The sequence below is a fragment of the Leuresthes tenuis genome, unplaced genomic scaffold, assembly GCF_036924035.1.
Source record: "Leuresthes tenuis unplaced genomic scaffold, fLeuTen1.0.hap1 SCAF_7, whole genome shotgun sequence".
Lineage (NCBI taxonomy): Eukaryota > Metazoa > Chordata > Actinopteri > Atheriniformes > Atherinopsidae > Leuresthes > Leuresthes tenuis.
In genome coordinates, this window is record NW_027325361.1 from 33212009 (window position 1) to 33224222 (window position 12214).

The following is a 12214-nucleotide window of genomic DNA, read 5'->3' on the forward strand; positions in this document are numbered from 1 at the left end:
CCAGTATTTTTATATGACATTAAAATACTGTTGCGCTCACTATATTGCTATGAATACAGTGTCACTTTCATATACAGTGTTATTGTATTGTCACATATAATATACGTTCACTGAACACAGCAATAAATTACTGGAAAAAGCTTAAGAGGACTGTGAGTTCCTAACAATAAACAAGAACATTCAATTAGCATTTCTGCAGGTTCTTCCTCACAGTGCAGTGACAATGCTCATCTTCCATTTGTCTCCAGTATACACTTTGTGCTGATGTAATGAAAATAATCCAAACATGTGTTCAAAGAAAGAACACATGTCACCTGTTTTCATCATTTGAGATAAACTTTCTGTGTGGATAAAAGCTTTGAAAATCTCCCAGAATTACAGTTACACTGATGGAACAATTATTTGACCATATTTGAAACAAATTAAAACCTTTATGTAAGTGAAATGTACTGCAAATAAATCTAAGCATTCATTTACAAAATAGTTTCAGGTTTGTTCAAGCCAATCAAAAGTAAAAAAATAAGCTGTTTAAACTGTAAACAACAACAGAATGCAAAGATTTACAAATCATGTTAACCAATGTCTTTTTCACAATTAAACATGGAAAACATCAAATGTTAAAAGTGAAATGACTATTTATTACTTTATGGAATTATATTCGGGTATCTTGCATTTGATGGCAGCCATATACTTAAAAAAAGTTGGTAAGGGGACACAAGAGGTTGGAAAAGTAAGTGGTACTAGAAGGAAGTAGCTGGCAGAACATGTTGCAACAATTAAGTAAATTAGCAACAGATCAATAACATGTTATAGTTAGAAAGAGCACCTAAGAGAGGCAGAGTCTCTCAGATGTATAGGTTCAGCAATCTACAAAAAACTGTGACGGCAAATTGTGGAGCAATTTCAGAATAATGTTTATCAAAAGATAATATCATCAAAAGATTCCGAACATCTTAAGAAATCAGGTGGGCAAGGGACATGGCTGAAGATCAATATTGGGTACCCTCATCTGGCACTTCATTAAAAACAGATGTGTGTCATGAAAATCACTGCATAAGCTCAGGAACATGATCCCAAAATGCCACCATTCTCTCTGGACTAAAGTTCATTTGAAATGGACTGAGGCAAAGTGGAAAACTGTTTTGTTGTTTGATGAATTTATGATTTCTATTCTGTTTTGAAATCATTGACACCTTATCCTATGAACTAAAGAGGTGAGGGGCCACCCAGCATGCTATCAGCTCTTAATTCAAAAGCCTGCCTTTCTGATGGTATTTGGGTGCATTAGTGTGCAACCCCTAACACATGCTCCTATTCAGTTAATATCTTTTTAAGGTAAGACCTTGAATATATCAGCAAGACAACGCTGAACACCTTACTGCATTTATTACAACAGCATGGCTTTGTAATAGAAGAGATGTGCTGGACTGCTTGTAGTCCAGACCTTTCACCAATTAAAAACAATAGGTGAATCATGAACTGCAAAGCAAATAAATTGCACGTCTTTTGAGAATCTAGAATCCTATATCAGTCAAGAATGGGACAACATTCCTCTCCCAAAGATCAAGCTATTGGTTTCCTCAGTTCTCAGAGGTGTATGGACTGTTGTTAAAAGAAGAGAGGATGCTATATTGTCATGACCTGAGATTTTTTGTGTTCTGGTTTTCCTGTCTTTTGAGTTTCTAGTCTTTTTGAGGTTTAATCATTTAGTATTTTGGTTTGAGGTTGATGTTAGTGTATATACTTAGTCCTTGTCAGATTCTGCTGTTACTGCCATGACCATTGTTCTTTCATCTTCTAGATCTCTGTTTTCCAGTTCCTTGATGCTCTGGTATTTTTTCCATGTCATGTTGTTTAGTCTTGTTTTCCAAGTTTAAGTTTTTGCTTTTTTTTTTTAATCTCAGAAAGACTTTCTGTTTCTTTCAATAAAACCTTATAATAATCGGTTGTCCAATCTGTTGGACAGCTGCTTTCCACATTTGGGCCCTTAAAACTACTCTTTGGACATTGTGACACTATACAGTGGTCAACATGGTCCTGTCCTGATTTTTAGATGAGTTGCTGCCATCAAATTCAAGATGAGCTAATATTCTTCATTAAATAGAGTTATGTCTCACTTTCAACATTTAACATGTGCATTATTTTGTTTAGTTATTTTGTGAACAATGTATTGGTTTAGGGCTGCACGGTGATGTGGTGGTCAGCACCGTGGCCTCACAGCAGAGGGTTCCAGGTTCAACTCCCGGCTGGTTCTTTCTGTGTGGAGTCTGTTCTCCCCGTGTATGCGTGGGTTCTCTCCGGGTTCTCCAGCTTCCTCCCACCGTTTAAAAACATGCTGTTAGGTTAACTGGTGACTCTAAAATGGTCCTTAAGAGTGTGAGCGTATGTGGTTGTTTGTCTCGTTTGTCTCTGTGTGACCCTGTGATGGACTGGCGACCTGTCCAGGGTGTACCCCGCCACCCTGGACGCCCGATGACCAATGAGATAAGCTCCAGCCCCCCCCCCCCCCGCAACGGATTTAGCGGGTATAGAAAATGGATGGATATTTTGTTTTATGAAATTTACAAATAATTTAATTTTTTTTTACAAATAATAATCTTTTTATTTACATTTTACACAGTCTTTTTTTAAAATTGGGGTTGTAGCTTCTGATCACACAGGCCAGTACATGACCCTATCCTACAGTGAAATAAAAAGCAAAACTTTTTGTGGCAAATTTTTTCACAAATGACCCTGGGTGAAGACATTTTAGCAAAAGCTGATATGCCACTTTGAGATTGAGGAAATGATTTGTGAATAGTCTGTAGATTTATAAATTGATTTAATCAATTACTCTATTAGAATAACAGAAATGTGATAAACACAGTAATAAAATGCCAATCATTTCTTTGATAAACATGCTATCAGGCTAGTTATTTAAAGTTTACATCTGGTCAGAAGGCCACAGCTGATACACATGTACACAGTACAACACTAACAATGTGGGAAATTCCTCTTTATTCCTCTTTCCCAATTTAACAAATGTTTGTGGGAATAGGAAGTCCAAGTCTGAGGTGTCTGAACTTTATGGATAAGTCATGTCATGTTGTTAACTAGCTGGTGTTCATGTCTGTATTTTGGGAAAAACACAAACAAATATGTACAAGCCTTTGGGATGTATTTGTGTGTCGAAAAGTGAACTTGCTTTTCCCCCCTCTGTTGTTAGATAGGCAGTAAGATCATTCAACTAAGATATGTCACTGTAACAGTGAAAGAAATGTGTTGAAACATATATACACATATATGTATATGTATATAACAGCTGAAACTCTTTATAGTTATTCAAATCTTAAGATCTCCAGTTTTCATAAGTATAAACCAACTAACACTTAAATGAAGTATGAGTGGTTGTTTTGAGTCTGTTTTCATTCCAGAAAGCCTAATGACACCAAGTACCCCAGAGGTTGCTCGAAGTCAAGCAGCCATTGAAATTTCTACTTTGTCCACACATCAAAGTTAGAACATGAATATTATGGAAAGTAAAGTTTATTGATGTATTTAATCGGTTTACTCCAGTTTCTCCTTCCTGTCAGCCGAGCACCACCAGCAGTGTTAAGGCAAAATTAAACAATTAAACAAGCATTTCATTTTGCCTTCTGATCATTCAGGGTAAACAAGACACTTGCTGTCCTGTTTCATCCCTAATGATACAAGCAACTGCCAGCTTTCTGTACAGTAATATAACATATATTATACACTCATACATGTTTTCCTGCATGCATTTATGCAAGTGTGTGTGTGTAGATGGAAATGGACATAAAAAATGTGTCAATAATAAAAATCTGTTGATTAATGCAAGAACTCACACCTGTATTGAGAAGTCGTTGAGTTCAACTGCGAGTTCATCATGCAGGTCCACGGCAAAAACAATTTTAATTGAGCAAAAATCATACTGATGTCTTTTTGGGTGCCATAAAAATGCTTCCCATGTACTTTTCAGGAAGGTTTGCTACTAAAACGTTCTGACAATAATAAGCTGAGAGATTAAGATGCCACTACAGGTGTCCTTTGCTCCCATCAGCACAACTACACAGACAGCCCATAAAACTCCTGGAGGGGGCTATACGTTGGTTTCAAGGCCATTCATGTCAATAGTGCAGTGCTCTTTGCTCTTCTTGAGGTGGCGTGGAGGAATTGGAGGCTTCTTCTTGTCCGAAACCTGCCGAACGCCTTCCTCCAACTGCATTAGTCGGGCTACATCAGGTGGGACAAGCTTGTGTTTGACTCCTGATGAAGGAGGCTGGCAGTTGCCATTGTTGTTGTGGCACTTCACTGTAGGTGGGGTGTTCATTGGCATTTTAGTCTCACAGATCAACGGTACCTGTGGGACAACAGGATATTTTGACATATATATATATATATATATATATATATATATATATATATATATATATATATATATATATATATATATATATATATATATATATATATATATCAAAAGAAACTGCAAGGGCAAAAATTTTTTTCTTTCTATGTTCCTTTCCAATTGAATATCTTCAAGATTGTTTGTAAATTGTATCTATTATTATTATATAATATAATTATTCTTATGTACAAAGAAATTCTGTAGAATTACAAACATCCACCCTTTTTCAGTGTGTTGTATCATCAAGCCGTTTTAAGTTAAGGAGGCAGTACAGTTCAGTGAGAGACCAATCAGTAGTAATGCAGCTGGATAACTCAGAATTAAAAAGGGCCACAGTAGTGAAAGTTTCAAAATCAAGCTTGAGTCTTACAGGACTGGAGCAACGATTCAAACTTACCCCATCTCCCTCTTTCATAAATTCTTTCCTGCAGATGTGTGCCATTATGCCTGTGGCCAAAGCATCACCCATTACATTCACCATTGTACGGAATCTGTCTCTGAAGAAGTGGGAAAAAGAAGACATTGAGGAAAGTTTTGGGAAAATGAATGTGAAACAAAGATGATGAGCTGATCCTCTGCAGTTATCAGTTTGGATCCTTCACAAATAATGAAAATTAAATTAAGTACAGCTTACAACGCCCAGTCTACTGCAATGATAAGGGTGATGTCGTCAGTTGGTAACCCAACAGATGTCAGCACAATCACCATGGTAACCAGTCCAGCTTGTGGAATCCCGGCCGCACCAATACTGGCTGCAGTGGCTGTGATGCTGGAGAGATTTGGGAAGCCAGTTTGGTTCAAACTTTAGTATGAACACTTAGGAAAAGACAAATATGTATATACACAGATAAACGTGTAAAAAATTAGTCAGTTGTGCAGTCACAGGACTTGGGGCACCTTGCAGTCTTTCAGTCGACCATAAACTCCTCTTTTTTTTTTATCAAGGTATTCTAGAGTCAAATTTTAGGTCAACAGTTAAAGCTTGTATGAAATGAAATCACCCCAGGGGCTATGATCTCAAACAAAGCAGCTCATCGACAACAGAAAATACAAATAGAAATAGAGAAGAATCAGTGTTGTATTTGTTCAGACAAAGTCCAGATCTCAACCTGATTAAAATGCCGTGGTGAGACCTTAAGAGAGCTGTGCATAAATGAATGTCCACAAACCAAAATTAATCTCCTGTGATGTGAGAGACTTCGAGTTATTGCTGCTAGAGATGATTCTACAAGCTATTGACTCATGAGCTGGACTTACTGTTTCTATATTTCTGGCTTATATTTTTGATAAATGAATGACAGAATGTAATATGCTGTGGTATTTTTTTTTTACAGTATTTAATTTATTCTTGACTTTTTTCAGCCCAATTTTAACAATAGGTAATAACCAGATGATTTGCTTTATCATGCCTTGATTGATACAACCTTGGAACTGAAATCAGGTGCATTTTCCTTTTCACATGATTGCATGTTGTCATTTACAATGTTTTATATGACTGTATTTAGCCTTTCTGAAGAAACAGTCATCAGCCAAACAACATTTACTCTGTATAACAGAATTAACTTAAAATCAAACAAAATAAAACAAAAAATTCAAGTTTAAATATAGCTGCAAGCAGCGATGGCGGGGTCTAGCAGAACAGCAGGTAAGCCTGCGGCTGCTCAGGAAGGCATCATGAGTCCACACACCAAGTTTGGTGTTTGAGATGAACTCGTCTTCATCCAGGGATTCCAACGGTACCTCATTTGTCCAATTTGAACCAACGGCTCCAAAGCTATGAGCAAAATGCAGTTTTTCTACTTATAGCGCCCCCTCTGAGTTGAAGTGCACCAGACTTCTTGGGCTTCTTACAGACTTGATCATGAGTCTGTGTTAGATGTTTGATGTCAAAAGAGCAAATGGTTGCTGAGATATGGCCTCACGTCCTGTTTGGCGCGTCATCGCTGAGTTTGATTGGCTGTTATGGGCAAAGGAAAACGAAATAAAAAATTCCACATGATAGCTCTTGTGAGGCTTGGTCTGAACATTCTATGTGTCAAGTCCCGTGGAAATCAGACAATCTGGGTGACCTGTAATGCGTTTTGAAGGTTTTTGATATAATTCAAGATGGCGGACAATCCAAGACGTCAAGCATGACGTCATGAGGTTGGTTGACCTCGGCTATATCCAGGGACTCCAACGGTACCTGATTTGTGAAATGTGGACAAACGGGTCAAATGTTATGAGGAAAAATGCATTTTTGCTAAATATAGCGCCACCTATAGGTCAAAGTTTTCCAAAATTCTTGGGCCTCTTCAAGATTGAGTTATGAATATGTGTTATGAGTTTGATGTCAAAAGATTAAACTGTTGCTGAGATATGGCCTCACGTCCTTTTTGGTGTAGTCGCCGCCAACTTTGATTGGTTGTAGTTAGTGAACAAAGTCGAAATTGAAGAAAAAAATGAGCAACTTTTGTGCGGATTGGTCCAAAGATACCGTGTGCCAATTTTCATGAGAATTGGTCAAAATTTGTGACCTGTGAAAATTTTTTAAGGTCTTCAACAAAATCCAAGATGGCGGAAAATCTAGTGAGACGGAAAATGACGTCATGATATAAGGATTCCAACGATACCTTGTTTTTGAAATTTGGACCAACGAGTCAAAAGTTATTTAGCTGAATGTGCTTCAAACTTTGACATGTTGGTGGCGCTAGAGAGTTTGGATTTTCGGCACCAAATTTGTTGAGTTTGCTAATGGGATGGTCCTAAATATATGTGCCAAATTTCACAACTTTTTACCATACGGTTCTATGGGCTGCCATAGACTTCAATTGCAGCGGAAAGTAGATCAATAATAATAGGAAAAACAGCTAAAACAATAGGGTTCTGCAGCTACGCTGCTAGACCCCTAATAATAAGAAAAGCTACTAAAACAATAGGGTTCTGCAGCTTTGCTGCTAGACCCCCAATAATAGGAAAAACAGCTAAAACAATAGGGTTCTGCAGCTACGCTGCTAGACCCCTAATAATAAGAAAAGCTACTAAAACAATAGGGTTCTGCAGCTACGCTGCTAGACCCCTAATAACAAAACAGGCAGAAGAAGACATTCATGTTGATTAAACCCTCTCACAGTAGTGTCATTATTTGAGCAGGATGGAACATGAGAATAAAATCACAACAAAAGGTTTTGATAATGTACATATTTATGAAGTATTTTTCTTTCTTGCTGGTCTTTATTAACAGAGGATGGTGAACAGGAAAGTGGACAGAGAGATTTAGATGATAAAATACTCCATGTCAGGCTTGTATGGTATGGACTGTCTCCACCTTGTATATTTAGCGCTCACTTAACTTGCTGTGGACTCCTGAGAGAATTCTCAAGATAGGAAATGACATCAGGCTGTTGCCAACTTTGCATCTGCCACATCAGAAACAAAAAAACTGCATACTTTTTACCTGTCTGTAAAAGGGAAATGCAGCGTTTCTTAAGGTTGTGGTTTTTGAAGAAATATATCTATAAAATGTCTTTGTTTTTCTTCTCTGATAAGATATTATATTTCTGATGGCCTCATGTGTTATTGTGTTGAGAAAATGAGAACTGTTTATTGATAGCAAATTAGATCGATTAACCAATAGGAAAAAAAAGATGGACTACATCAATTTTCTATAGAAAATTTCTCATGACAACAGAACAGTTTGTAGAATTTGATCAAACAAGATTCTACACACTGTGGCTTTATTTGTTACCTGCCATCATCAAAAATGTTGCAAATGATTGTGGATCAACTATCATGGATTCTTATTAGATCACAGGTGTTCACAGTCCTTTTCCTGTGGATTATTTTGAGGAATCCTTGTAACACTATGGATGATGTGACGTTCACACGTTTCAAATGAAACTGATGAAGAATCTTACTCTAAAGATATAGTAAAGGTTATCTGAGTCAGGCTAATGCTTTTTGCACTATCAAATTATCTAACAATGTCTCCTTGTCAACTGTTGAACTCCAGACTGAGAAGCACACAAACATACAACATGCTGGTACATGTGATTTCTGCTGCAGATCCAAAGGTTGAGGAAGAGATGGTCCCACCATTCATCACAAAGAGATGGTGAGATGGGCTTTTGGTCAAAGGGCCACCAGTGGGATAAGTGGAATATGTTTGTTTATTGCAGCCATGTAGCTCTTTTCAAAGACAGATAAGCGGATATTTTTAATCTTGGCTCTAATATTCACCAGGACAGCAAAAGAAAAAAAGGAAAAAAAAAACAACACAATCTCATCCATTAGTATTTTAAGCCAAACAGGCTCTTTGGGAGGATCATTGGAAGTTCTAATCTAGTCTTTTTTTTTTCTTCTCCAAAATACCTTTGAGACCGGCAAGATTCTTCATTTGTACAGCAGTGTGATGGCCAAAGGGTTGGCCTTTGGTATATTCTGCTTTCTTCTTTGCTGGTTCTGTTTTCTTGTTGCAGGTAGCGGTGGGTGGAGCTTTATCTAAGTGAGCTTGTTAGTGATGCAGCACACCTGAGCAGGCTGGGCTCAGGATGTGTTAAAAGCTGAGCTGCACTGCAGTCTCTCTCTTGCCCTGACCTGCAGACTGGCTTTATCTTTGTCTATGTAATCAAATTATATTGTAAATCATTGCAGACTATGTGTGGTCTCCCTTTTGTCACACACTTTTGAGCCAGGTTGTGACAAAATGGGGGCTCGTCCGCTTCATTACTTGCTTGAGTGAGTTTCTTATGTTGTCTAAGACTCATGTTTTCACCTCTATCTTGGCACTAAAGTGCATTTGTGAGATTTTGGGCTTCTCTTTGGAGGATAGAGGGTGATTTCTATCGGTGAGTTTGTTTGTCTGGATATGGAATGTGCTAGGTTCTGGTTTTGGGAGGCCTGAATAAGGTCCGTTTTGTTAGTTTGAGATGTGTTTCTGTTCCGATTTATTTGTTTGGTCAGTTTTGCAAGCAGGGATAGAGCATTAGTGTTGATGAGGGGCGCTGAACACAGTTTGAGTTCATTTAAGCCATTGTGACAGTGTGGTTGTTTAAAGTTTTCCCTTGTAGGCTGAGGAAACATTTCCCTTTGGTTTTCGTTTGAAATTATTGCAGTGAAAGCGTTAGAGCAGTTGTCTCAGGGGCACGTCCCTGGAAGTTGAGGGGGTCGCTGTGTAAACAGTTGCCTTTCCGCTCCAGCGGTTTCCAGTGTGCAAGTACCCACTGTTAGTAGCTACATGAAGACAAGGGGTGAGATTAGTAAGTCTTTTGGCTAGGTAAGTTAATGGAAATTTTTTTTATTTTTTATTTTTTTGAATCCCGCCTCTGCTATTAATACTGTCTAGTCATGACTACTATTGCTGATTTTGTCCAGTTCCCCTCTGAGGATTTTCTGAATAGTTGTTGGTGCTTGCTAAACATTATGACATTGAACTTGGAGAGAAAAAGTTGAAGGAAATTAAGCAGTTACTGAGGGCTGCTTTAATGGAAGATGGGCTTCTGCACGTTAAAACAGATTATTGTGTAGGTGAGTCTTTTCCTCCGTCTGTAGCTTTACCATTTGAGCAGTAAAAAGAGCTGTTGCTGTTACAAATGGAGAGCCATTAGTGAAAAGGAGAGGCTTAGATACTCTGCAGAGAAAGAAAATGGAAAAAAAGCCGAATTCCTATGAGGTCTCCATAACCTGAACTTCAGATTTTCTCAGTGGGCCATTACTTCAGCACCAGCAACTCAGACTCATCATTAAGATCAGTGACATTTGACAATGTACAGTGAAAGGCTGTACAATGCATTTTAGGTTCTTTAGCACCGTAATATTTTGCTTCCCCTCACCATAATGTTTACCCTGATAATTGGATGTTTTTGAAAATCGGCAGCTTGAGAGTCACCCAAAATTTTTGCTGACATGCAAGTTTATATTGTTAAGATACAGAAAGGCTCCAACTGTAAGTCACTGCACATTTTCTATGATAGAAATACACAGGAAATTCTGAACCTGGAGAAACGTTTTTGCAGCTCTATATTATCTCTGCTTTGAATTTCCAACAATTATTTTACAATGCTAAGGATTTTATAAAGCACAGATGGCATGTTCCACTGACCTGATAGTAATGATCTGGCCAAAATCAAGCTCATAATTATTAACTTGTGCGATGAATATTGCTGCCACAGCCTCATACAGAGCAGTACCATCCATGTTGATAGTAGCACCTACAGGGAGCACAAATCGGATGATGCGGCGGTCAATGTGGTTGTTCTCTAAGAGGCACTTGAAAGTTATAGGCAAAGTGGCAGAGCTGAGGAAGAAAGAGAATAAAACAAAGAGGTCAGATCACCACAGAAAACAAGCAGCACATAAACATGTGGCACGCACAAACATGTGAAGCCAGTTAATGGTTTGCAAGAAAGACATGGAAAGGAACCAGAAAAACTGTTTAATGCTGACCAAAAGTAAGACACTAAACTTTCATTGATGCTTATGCTTTTTTTTTTTACTGATCAAAGCATTGCAAGCACGTCCTCAATATTACCACAAGAAGAAAGCTTGTTTTCACATCTGAAAATGTCAAATTGTTCTATGTTTTAAACCAGTTATATCCCTCGAGATCACAGAGGAGCATTTCCCAACAAACATTACTTTGTTTTTAGTTTGTTTGTCAGGCTCTAATGTATCACAGTAAACACAAACACTTACATGTTCACTTAAATTTAAAGCTGGTTTGATTCTATAGAGCTGACGTTCCTCTCTCTCAACATGTGCATGCACAGATGTAGGCCTGGCACGCGAACACAAGTTGAATAAGTGCATAACGATCCTTAACACTCCCAACTCTTCCCACACATTCTGATCTAACAATGTTTGAATGTCCTTTGAGGCTTTTCTTTGTAATATTCTAATAAAACAAAAAGAAAATGAAAGAATTTATGGAGCAAGGACTCAGAGGACGATAAAATAAAATCATCTACTGGTTGTTTTTCAAGACAGAAATGTAAAATATGGTTTTATAAATTCAATTTGTTCACTCATAGAATTTTTTTTTTCTCTTTACCTGGAGGAAGTTGCTAGAGCAATAAGGAGGGCTTGGAGGATTCCTCGTATGTAAACAATGGGGCTCTTTTTGGTGATGAAGAAGTAAATGGAAGGCAGGATGAACAAGCCATGCAACACCAAACCAAACACCACAGTGACGGCATAGAAACCCAGCTTCTTTCCCATGGCAGATGGATCACTCATCTCAAGAATCTTGCCAGCCACCAGGAAAACGATGCCAAATGGAAAGTACCTGGCAGAGTGAGGACAGTCAGAGTCAGGCAGTTTGAGTCTTCATATTAAAGATTAATGTCAGGATGTCAAACATGTTAACACTTTCTGGTATTTCATACTTTAACTGCACTACATTTTTACATATTTAGGTGATTCATCATCAGTATGAAAACACATTGAAGTTGCTTAAATATGGCACATTAAATTCATAGGACAACATCAGTTGACTGACAGCAAGAGAAATAATCGTAGTCATGAAGCCAAACAGCCAATGACAGCAGAGTAGACCTTCCCTTTGGCTGCTCTAAGCACTAACCATGGTTTTGCTGTGATTGACCCAGGCTGCTGGGCAACCTCTCACAATGTACAAAGTACTCCTCCCTTATGCTCCTATCCCTGCTGTGTTGTTCATTTTGTATCACTATTTCATAGTTTGTGCTTTTTGCTCTTTGTCCTCTCTTTTTCCATTTACTTTGACAGATTCTTGTGGCCCTGAAGTTGCGGTTACTAGCCATCCATGGTAATGCTTGCTGAAAGAATCCTTTTGACCATTTGCATCCCATG

The 12214-nt window shown here is 38.0% G+C and overlaps 1 protein-coding gene across 1 annotated transcript in view; it reads right to left on the reverse strand.

The window, feature by feature from the left end:
- Nucleotides 1–3328: 3328 nt before the first annotated feature.
- The window catches only part of slc1a7b (solute carrier family 1 member 7b), a 35502-nt gene continuing 26616 nt past the window's right edge, over nucleotides 3329–12214 (reverse strand). The window contains exons 7-11 of the mRNA XM_072390202.1: nucleotides 11436–11669; nucleotides 10488–10682; nucleotides 5043–5177; nucleotides 4806–4905; nucleotides 3329–4360 (exon numbers count right to left, since the gene is read on the reverse strand). Of these exons, the coding sequence (XP_072246303.1) occupies nucleotides 4100–4360; nucleotides 4806–4905; nucleotides 5043–5177; nucleotides 10488–10682; nucleotides 11436–11669 (925 nt within the window). The 3' untranslated portion in view covers nucleotides 3329–4099. The remainder of the gene's footprint in view (nucleotides 4361–4805; nucleotides 4906–5042; nucleotides 5178–10487; nucleotides 10683–11435; nucleotides 11670–12214) is intronic.